The following is a 10,658-nucleotide window of genomic DNA, read 5'->3' as shown; positions in this document are numbered from 1 at the left end:
AAAAAAAAAAAAGGGTTTGTTTCTTGAACTTTGTCTTCACTAACTTAAAAGTTTGTTTCTGAATGTTTAAAGAAAATCTTATTTTTTGTAAATTCTCATCTCATCATGTTTATAAAGTAAACAACAATCAGCTGACGTTGGTTGTGTTTTTTTTCATCCCTAAACCTTCCTTGGAGTTAAAATGTTGTCTTTAGAATCAAACGGGACGGATCAGCTGACTGCTGCTTCCTTTCTGAACTCAGCAAAATGACAGTGAATATTTGCACGGAATTTTCTAAATTTGCAATTTTCTTGACCGCATGAAGCCAGAAGAAGGGTCTTGGTTGGTGTAAAACACCAAATGGTTTCCGAGCGCGGCTGTAACTGCAGCTCACCCCTCCTCCTGTGGATGGGTCAAATATGGAGAGGAAATGTCACACACCTTGTGTGACCACTAATGGGGTTTTGCCTTTAAATATGTGCAACCAACAACAACATTTAGCCTTTGACGCACTTAAAATACACACGGGCAATGCAGCAATGTGGAACTTGGCTGAACTAACGTGTGGTCAGCGTGAATTTTAGTCGACTGATCGCACGCAAAACATGTGAATGGCATCAGCCTTCCAGCAAACAGACACAAGACAGAGTTTCTGTCACAAACAGAAACCATCATGAAGTTCTGGAGTTTACTCCGAAATCTTCGTGCTCTCCTCAATATAAATCCAAGTGCGAAGGACCCATTACAAAAATAATAAATTGCAGTATAAAATAATTGTCGTGGCACATATTAGTGTAATGCATGCTGAGTGATATTTTGTCCAGGAATTCTTAGATTCCAACAGAAAAACACATCAAAATAGATTTGTTTGTAGCAGAGAGACCATGTAGCAAAATATTTTTCTGCTTTTGTTTACTGACTACAAGCATTATTTTAAAATCATATAAACTTAAGTAATTGAGTTCTCTTTGAAGTCATGGATCCAAAAACATTTTGTTTTCGTGTTTGTTGCAGCAAACTAACCTAATAGGGTTTAATTCTATGTTTGCTCAGAGCTGTTTGTCTAGTTTTTCTAGTTAGACTAATTTGAACCGGCTTAATTAAACAGCATTTATTGACTGCTTCCGAGGCTTTACAGGCTTGCAGTTTTCTGTTCTTTTCACTATTTTTCAAATATTTATTTTAATGGACTAAATTGACTAAAGCTATGATTTGATCCTATTAGTTGTGTTTTTTGTTTCTAAATTTGACCAAAAATAGTCTTTATTAATAAAAAAAAACATCATTAAAGTAAAATGTGATTTATCAAATTAGAAAAACGTTGTCATAAATTGGTCTCTTCGGATGTTTTTGTTCTATTTTTGCAGTTGAGAGGAAGAATTGTTTTTTCATTTCATCTCATTGTTTTATTTCTGTCTGTTTCATTTCTTGATCTGCTTCATTTTTCCTGAATTACTGAGACAGGGAGTTTATTTCTTTCTCAAGATGACTGAATGGAAATGTTGCTCCATCATGGAGTGTTTGCTGCTGCAGCTCCATGTCTCCATCTGGTGGAGTGAGAGCAGAAGTGCAGCAGCTGATGTTCAGCAGCTTCCTCTGCCTCCCACTGCTGTCTGACTGCATTCACCTGAACCTGAGAGGAAACACAAGAGAAGAGCCCATCAGTGGAGGAGCAGCTGATCTGTTAGTGAAGGAGGATCAGAGCTGATGATGAGTGTTTCCTCTGCAGGTGAAGGTAGAAGGTATGTGTGAGCTGATCCAGTGGATCCAGTGAATCCAGGAGCATGAATGAGGACACACAGGAGGGAGCCCCTCCCTCTAAAAGCACTCTGTGTGGGGAAGATGAGAGCCAGAGCAAAGCTCAGAGGTGAGATCAAATCAAATCAATCTTTATATATATATCACTTTTCATATAAAAGAATAACCCAAAGTGCATTACAACAAAAGCACAACAGTATAAATAATATAAAAACAGGCATGAAAATGAAAATAAAGCCCCCTGCTCCAAACCAGCCAAAAATACCCCCCACTCACCATTCACTCCCTGATAGACAATAAGAAAATAGGCTGAGCACGTAAATTGGTTGTTAGAAAGTAATAGTTAGGACGTCCTTCTCAATGAAGAGCTGCAAAGCCAACCAAACGCAGCATCACATGCAGGGTCCCGCCTCACCACAGCTAGGTGGTGAGGCGGGACCCCATCCAGAGCCTCAACGGCTGAACAGTAGCTGACTCAAGGAGAGAGAGGACCCAAATTAGTAAGCATCAGAAGTAAAATTTAAGAATGAATAAAATTTAAAAATGAGAATAAAAAGTAAAAGTAATAAAGTAGTAAACAATAAAAACAATAAAATAAGGAATATTAAGATAAATTAATAATCAATTAGTGTAAATTCATAAAATAGATCAAATAGATAAACAAATACAACAAATAAAAGTAGCAAAATTAGGTTCAAAGGATGGGTCTTAAAAGCACCTCTGCGGCTCTCAGGTCCTCTGGCAGATCATTCCATAAACGAGGTCTGCAATACTGAAAAGATGCCTCTACATAAGTTTTGGTTTTCACTGTTGGAATGACTAGTAGACCAGTGCCAGAGGATCTCATGGTCCGCGAGGGTTCATATTTGACTAAAAGATCAGACAAATAAGACGGCGCAAGACCATTAAGACATTTAAAAACCATTAAAAGTATATTAAAATCAATCCTGAAGCTTATGGGGAGCCAATGCAGGGATTTTAAAATCGGGGTGATGTGGGGCCGCTTCCTGGTCTTTGTGAGTAGCTGAAGGTTCTTAATGTTTGTTTTTTGACGACCAGAAAGCATTGCATTACGATAATCAATTTTATGTATTATAAAAGCATGCATCAGCATCTCCATACTAGCAAGAGAGAGTAGTGGGCGGACTCTTGCCAAATTTCTAAGATGATAAAAATCCGTTTTGACCACATGTTTAATGTGAGGAATGAAAGTTAGCTTGGAGTCAAAAATAACACCCAGGTTTCGGACTGTTTCTGAATAACTTAATGAAAGTTCTTTAAATTTCTAACGTTGTTTCTCTCTCTTGGCTTCAGGACCGATAACTAAAATTTCAGTTTTTTCCTGGTCCAGCTGCAGAAAATTATTTGCCATCCGTGATTATACATCTAAAATGCAATTAATACATGCTTCTATTGGCCTTGTGTCATCAGGAGACATAGCTATGTACAGCTAGGTGTCATCAGCATAGCTGTGGAAGCTGATGTTGTGGCTCCTGATGACATTCCCCAGGGGAAGCATGTAGATGTTAAAAAGCAAGGGGCCAAGGAAAGATTCTTGTGGCACACCACATTTAATTTTGTAAACCCCAGAAAAATGAACATGAACATCTCTAACTGTCCATGACTCTTCTTCAGCATACACATCAACAACCTTCATTCTTCACAGGAATAAACCTGGACCTGGATATGAACCCAGCTGTGTGTCCTTCAGGACTGACTATTCAAAGGATTATAATCCTGAATTCAAAGATAGCAGTTCCAGAGTTGAGGAAGATGAGAGCCAGAGCAAAGCTCAGAGGTGAGATGAACATCTCTAACTGTCCATGACTCTTCTCCATGTCAGAGCTCAGCACTCACAACAACAACCTTCATTCTTCACAGGAACCAACCTGTACCTGGATATGAACCCAGCTGTGTGTCCAAAAGGAGTGACTATTCAAAGGATTATAATCCTGAATTCAAAGCCATCAGTTCTGGAGACCAACAGTAAGTGCCTGTCAGAGTTAAAGGAGGCCGGATGATCAATAGTTTTCAGGAGGATATACCACACCATGATAAATGATATACGTAGTCTTTTATAGATTGTAGATTAAACACCATGCATTTTGAATCAAAATTTCTCTATATTAGCTTTTCACCCATGCGGTGTTTCCTTGGTTATCATGGGAGTTACATTCTTTAACAAAAAAGTGATAGGTGAAATCCACAGTTCATATTTTATATTTTTGGGTGACTTTCATAGGAAAATAAGTCGAGTAGGGCCATTATATAACTTAAAAAAATAAATAAATAAGAACTGATCTTGGTTGGAAATTCATGCAGATTTGGAGATCTGCACATATCTGCGCCAGAGTCATAATACACAGAAGACTAATTGACAAAGTCTACAGCCAATCAGGATGGGGGCATGTGAATATAAACAGCAAACTATTAATGGTTCTTTTGAACCATTAAAGCATACAAGTTCACCAAAGTAAACAAATCAGGGTTGAACTCAACAAGCACATATTAAAGAGAATGTTAAAGCAAATCTAAAGAAGATTTCTGCTTTGATCCAAATGAAAACTTTTTAAATACCGAATGCCCTAGGGTTTGAAGGTGAACATTTTGGTTACTGATTTTTTAGCAACTTTGTAAAAGAAGGTTCTTTATTAAACTTACTGTCTGTTATTTTAAACAAATCTTTTGACAGTTTTATCTAGTTCTCTCGGATATTCTTTCTGTTTAAGAGATCAATTGATGAATCTTTTAGCATGTTGTGTGTTTAAAATGAGTTTTATTGTTTGACAGAAACAAAACAGTTGCTTTAGCTCCAAATTCCAAAAACTCTTAACAAGAACATAATACATTCCAAATAAAAGTGTTACTCAGGGATTTTTTACACCATTGCAAAATCTAAATGTAAATGAATTCTACTGCGCTACAAGAATTAAAAGTAGAATCATTTCTGATTGACAAGTTGGCTGATTCCACTGTGAATACATTGTATGTTCTTTTTGTTATGCCCAAAAACGATTTCAAACACGGAAGATTGAATAATCCTAAGTTTTCTCTAGAGCTTATATACACTCTGAGGAACTTGGTGAACTGAGAGTTCAGAATCCTGAACAGTAGAGCGTTGACATCAGTCTGAAGAGAGATGATCTTCTCTGACATTAGAGTGTAATGATCATGCCTCCTTTCTAGAGGGGATGTCACAACACCCTTCTATAGGCGTGGGTGCATTCAATGTTATAATTTGTTTTTTTGTTTATCCCTCAAAGAAATTAAATACAAAACAGTGTTAATGATTCATACAGAAAGTCGTTTAAGTGATCCCATGTTATTTATATTCATATGAGAAGGTGCTTCACAAATCCCATCAACCCAATAACAACAAGCCCCCAACATTCCACACACACAAAATACAAATAAATATTATCCCCTTAGTCCAAACCCCAAGTCCCATAGTTATGACAGCGCAAGGAAAGAGAAGAAAAAAAAAAGTCTGTCCAGCTCACGTGACCGTGGGAAAGCCGCTTCGTCCGCTTTCCGAAACGCGTTTCACGAGGAAAATGATGATTGGGAAAAAAATGAAGAAGATAATCCAACTCAGGGAAAAAAACCTCTCAAAAAATGTTTTGACGGTACAATCCACAAAGAGACGGCAAACTTCCTCCACACCGTAATCATCCGCGCCGTGCTGCTGGCGGCTCTGCCGGTGTAGGTAGCAGATGTGCTCGGCCTGTCAGATCGGCTCGGGGGCTGGCGCATAGATGACGTGTAAGATTCTGATTGGTCCGGACGTTAGACCACTGCCACATGACATGGAGAATGACACAGACACTTCCGCCATAACAATGCACGGATTCTTCCCGAGTAAAGAACCCAGGAGGTCCGAACAAATGCGTTAAGAATCACAAAAGGAGAAGGAATATTTGCAATCAGCCGCAAAAACCTCGACGACGAAATAGTCCGATGGAGAGGAATCATCACAGGATAATGATCGTTATTTTAATAGAGAGAAATCAGGCTGGGAAGCATTACGTCTGAGCTAAAGTGGGTGCTAGCGAGTAGCATGCCATCCTGTTGTTGGTCGCACATTAAAAAAAAAGTAATTATCCGCACGTATTTTTTCTAAAAACGTCCTGCCGATGTTGAACTTCTTTCTGGTCGCACGGACCGGATGAAGTCCCGCTAGAATATGCAGCTCACGTTCTGCTCCGTTACACAAACACTGAGGAGAGCAGACGTTAGTGAAGGAGCTGTCAATGCCAAAATAATAAATAATAGCCCGAACAGATCTTAACACTTTTTCTTTTCTTTTTTAAAAAATAAACTGTATTGTAAACATCAGTTTCAGTACAGAAAAACAGCAAATTAGCCAACTCGTTTGTTACAGTTGTGTGACGTCATCACTAGTCGCAAGCCCCCGAGCCGATCTGACAGGCCGAGCACATCTGCTACCTACACCGGCATCTGCTGAGCCACGCCCCCCTCCTGCGCACCTGTCTCCATTCAAGAAAATCTGGAGTCCTTTCACTCACTCGGCCACAGTCCCGCTCGTCCAATAGGGTGGCTCACAAAACAAAAACAACTCATGACCTCATAACGTGGATAAAACCCAGCTCAAAACAATTCGGTTAACACGAGAATCATGGTTACAACTGGCATTCAATGGCAACCATTACAAGAGTTAGACTGGAACTTCCCACTGACTGCTTTGTTGTTGTTCACTAACATTTCTTCTTGGTGTCCATAGAGAGAAGAAGAAGAGTGGACCCCAACCGGCAGAAAGACCCAGAGCTGGTGAGTCAAAGCCTGATCATCCACTGATGGATTCTTCTCACAACATCTGCTGGTGTTGTCGAACACTTGTGACAAAGGAGTTTCTTTTCTGCTCTTCCATCAGATGTTCGCCAGCAGGAGATTTTTAAAGAACACCACATCAGTCTGAAGAGCAGAAGTGAACATGTGGCTGAAGGAACTGAAGAAGCAGGAACAGAAACACTCCTCAGCAGAGTCTACACTGAGCTCTACATCACAGAGGAACTGAGAGAAGAGGTTCATACCCAACATGAGGTGATGCAGCTGGAGACAACTGTCAAGACCAACAAGCTCCATGGCACTATAATCAAGAACCCAGACATCTTCAAAGTCTTCCCTGACCAACACAGCTCCACCAGAGTGGTTCTGACCAGCGGAGTTGCTGGAGCTGGAAAAAGCTTCTCAGTGCAGAAGTTCACTCTGGACTGGGCCGAGGGCTTGGAGAACCAAGACATCAGTGCTGTGGTTCCTCTTTCCTTCAGGGAGATGAACTTGATCAGAGATAAGCAGCACAGTGTTCTCACTCTGATTCAGTGTTTCCATCCAACACTCCAGAAGATCCCAGCAGAACAGCTGTCTGTCTGTAAACTTCTGTTCATCTTTGATGGTCTGGATGAAAGCAGACTTTCTCTGGACTTCAACAACAGTCCGGTGGTGTCTGATGTAACACAGAAGTCCTCAGTCAGCGTGCTGCTTACTAACCTCATCCAGGGAAATCTGCTTCCTTTAGCTCTGGTCTGGATCACTTCCAGACCTGGAGCAGCCAATCAGATCCCTCCTTCATGTGTGGACAGACTGACAGAAGTACAAGGCTTCAATGATGTCCAGAAGGAGGAGTACTTCAGGAGGAGATTCCCAGATAAAGAGCTGTCCAGTAGAATCATCTCCCACATCAAAAGCTCAATGAGCCTCTACATTATGTGTAACATTTCAGTCTTCTGCTGGATCACTGCTGTGGTTCTGGAGAACATGCTGACCACAGAGCAGAGAGGAGAGCTGCCCACCACCCTGACTGACATGTACTCACACTTCCTGATGGTCCAGACAAAGAGGAAGAAGAACAAGTACCAGCAGGATCATGAGACGAGTCCACAAGAGCTGACGGAGACTGACAGAGAAGTTCTTCTGAAGCTGGGGAGGCTGGCATTTGAACATCTGGAGAAAGGAAACATCATGTTCTACCAAGAAGACCTGCAGCAGTGTGGTCTGGATGTCACAGTGGCCTCAGTGTACTCTGGAGTTTGTACTGAGATTTTCAGAAGAAGGCGTGAGGTCTTACAGAAACCAGTCTACTACTTTGTCCATCTGAGTGTTCAGGAGTTTCTGGCTGCAGTCTACATGTTCCACTGTTACTCCAACAGGAAGCTAAAGGTCATTAAGGACTTCCTGGAGTGTGATATGAAAACGTCAACTCTGGATGAGTTTCTGAGTAGAGTCATGAAAAAATCCATGCAGAGCAAAACTGGACACCTGGACCTGTTTGTTCGCTTCCTTCACGGTCTCTCTGTGGAATCCAATCAGAGACTCTTGAAAGATCTGCTGGGTCAGACAGAGAAGAACCCAGAAATCATCAAGAGTGTCATCAACAACCTGAAGAAGATGAACAGTAAAGGAGTCTCTCCTGACAGAAGCATCAACATCTATCATTGTCTGATGGAGATGAAGGACCTCTCAGTTTATCAGGAGATCCAAGAGTTCCTAAAGTCAGAGAACAAATCAGATATCAAACTCTCAGAGATCCACTGCTCAGCTCTGGCCTACATGCTTCAAATGTCAGAGGAGATTTTAGAGGACCTGGACCTGAACAATTACAAAACATCAAATGAGGGTAAACGGAGACTGATCCCAGCTGTGAGGAACTGCAGAAGGTTCAGGTGAGTCCAGAAGAGATTGTGAAGATAAACAGATCAGTTTACAAATCTTTAATATTCATGTTCTAAAATTTGTGGCCTTATATTTATATCTGATAAAAGTATTAGAAGAATAAGCACAACACAGCATTTAGATTTTATTTCTTGAATAAAGTCAAACTCTCCAGATTCTGCAAGAAAGGTCATATTTCCACTGAGCAAACATGACCGGTCCTCTCCTGGCCAGTTTAGAATGGTCTGGGCAATTTAAATGAGCGTTTCAATTGAGTGTTGGATCATTGAGGCTCATGCGGAGTGTAGACACATGATTAGGGCTGTAACGAGTATCCGGGTGCTCAAATACTCGCGATATGCTCCCGAAAATTCAAGTACAAATATTCGCGACATCAAAGATTGCTAATTCGCGACCTTCATAAATATAGTAGAGTGCAGTGAAATATTATCAAAATATTATCTTGGGATGATGTATTTTTGCTCTGAAATGCAGATTAATGTTGGATCTTAAGTTTAAGAACAAAGCCAAAAGAGCAGCGGTATGTCACCGGAAGTAAACACATCTTCGTGTAGGTGAGGCTTGAGGTTTTCAAAATAAGATCAGCGAGAGCTTTATTCCGTTCAGAAACTGAGACTGAAGTTCCTCTCACTGACATAACTTCTGAAAAAAATAATTTGCTTTAACACCGGAGCATCCAGTCCGTAGGTGAAGGGCTGGCACGCAGGAGCCCTGGGTTTGATTCCTGGGGTTGTCCATTGATCCCCACCGAGATTGGGTCCTTAGGCAAGACCCTTGACGCTGCTGCCTAACTGGGTCCCTGTGCCCCTCAAGTACAGGGTTGTGTCAGGAAGGCATCCGGCGTGAAAACTCTGCCAAATCACTGATGCGAAACAGTGGGTGCTGTTACGCTGTAGCGACCCCGAAAGGGATAAGCCGAAAGTGAACTACATAATGAAAACACTCAAAATACCATACTGGTCTGGTCTAGTCCGGTCTGGACTTCTCAGTAAAGAAAACCCCAAACCATAACAATCGGGTAGTAGCTGTGGATGCAGACAGTTGTTCATGGATCTGTCGCCTCAGAGGGCTACATGTTGGTCAGTGACTGCACTCGTGTTCGCACCAATGCTCCAGCTAACCCTGTAGGAATTGTTTTTCGTAGGTAGAGCTGTAGATCTGAGGAGGAAACTGGATTCAAAGTTCTGCAACAGAACAGGAATATGAACTGTTGTTGTTTACCCTCCCAGAGCTAAATTTTAGAAGTAAAAAACATGGGAATATGTTTTCCTCTTTTTTCAAAGAAAATACTTTGAGCAGAAAACTCAATCATAAAGATTTTTTAAAAACTGTCAACACTCAAGCATCATTATCATCATCACAGTGACAGGAGTCAGCCTTTGTCATCCAAATGTTCTACTGTGAACTTTGTGGTTTAGATGAGACCTCACATCACAGACAGGCTGGGGATCAACATGAACACCATGAAGCTTCACCGTCTGTTCTCCAACTACAGATTCGATTACCTGTTTCTGTCTTTATTTCTCTCCTCTCAGACTTTCTGGACAATTAGGACTCTCAGAGATTGACTATGAAATTGTGGCATCAGCTCTGAAGTTCAACCTATTCCACCTGACAGAACTGGATATGAGGTTGAATGTCATGGATGACTCATCCATGAAGGCTCTATGTTCTGGACTGGAGAGTCCAAACTGCAGACTACATGCACTGAGGTGAGAACACTGAAGCTGCTGGTTGGTGTATTTCTACACAGCAAATTTCCAGAGTTGAAAAATCTGGAGTTAGGCAGAAAAGTGTTAAAGAGTTGGATTTCAGGAGTTTATATTTTAAATATTACTATAGTAAGTGTTAAATTTACTTTGTAGTGGTGTCACATTTTAGAGTTCATTCATTGGTGTTCAGCAAGCTCCCATTAACAACCTGTAGAGTTCATGGATGGGTGGGGCTTGTGTGAATGGCAGAGCTCTGTCTGGGCATGTCTCGTCGGCAGGACTCCCCGCAGCACGCGCACGTTTTCAACTTCAGAACTTCGAAGCATCATGAGCAGTGGATCTTCGTTGTGAGGTAAGCGAACAAAAACTCAAAAAACAGTTTGATAAATGTATCATCATGTATACATTTAATGCCTATGTGTTTTGAGGGTAACGTTTTGTTTTCCTCTTCATTTGCAGCATTTAGCATGTGTTAGCTTATTTAGCTCAGGCGCTATAGTTCGGTAATCATTCAAATA

The 10,658-nt window shown here is 40.9% G+C and overlaps 1 protein-coding gene and 1 pseudogene across 1 annotated transcript in view; both read left to right on the top strand.

The window, feature by feature from the left end:
• Window positions 1-10,658, top strand: part of LOC112145059 — a 188,019-nt pseudogene that overhangs the window by 61,911 nt on the left and 115,450 nt on the right.
• The window catches only part of LOC112145036 (NACHT, LRR and PYD domains-containing protein 5), a gene marked incomplete in the record, with an annotated part of 15,169 nt that continues 6,222 nt past the window's right edge, over window positions 1,712-10,658 (top strand). Inside the window, 6 exon segments of the mRNA XM_024270034.2 lie at window positions 1,712-1,847; window positions 3,405-3,536; window positions 3,620-3,724; window positions 6,480-6,526; window positions 6,630-8,418; window positions 9,964-10,130. Coding sequence (XP_024125802.1) covers window positions 1,765-1,847; window positions 3,405-3,536; window positions 3,620-3,724; window positions 6,480-6,526; window positions 6,630-8,418; window positions 9,964-10,130 — 2,323 coding nt within the window.

This window comes from Oryzias melastigma, linkage group LG2 (genome assembly GCF_002922805.2).
Source record: "Oryzias melastigma strain HK-1 linkage group LG2, ASM292280v2, whole genome shotgun sequence".
Lineage (NCBI taxonomy): Eukaryota > Metazoa > Chordata > Actinopteri > Beloniformes > Adrianichthyidae > Oryzias > Oryzias melastigma.
The sequence above is the reverse complement of the archived record's forward strand: the minus strand, read 5'-3'. Positions and strand labels throughout refer to the sequence as shown.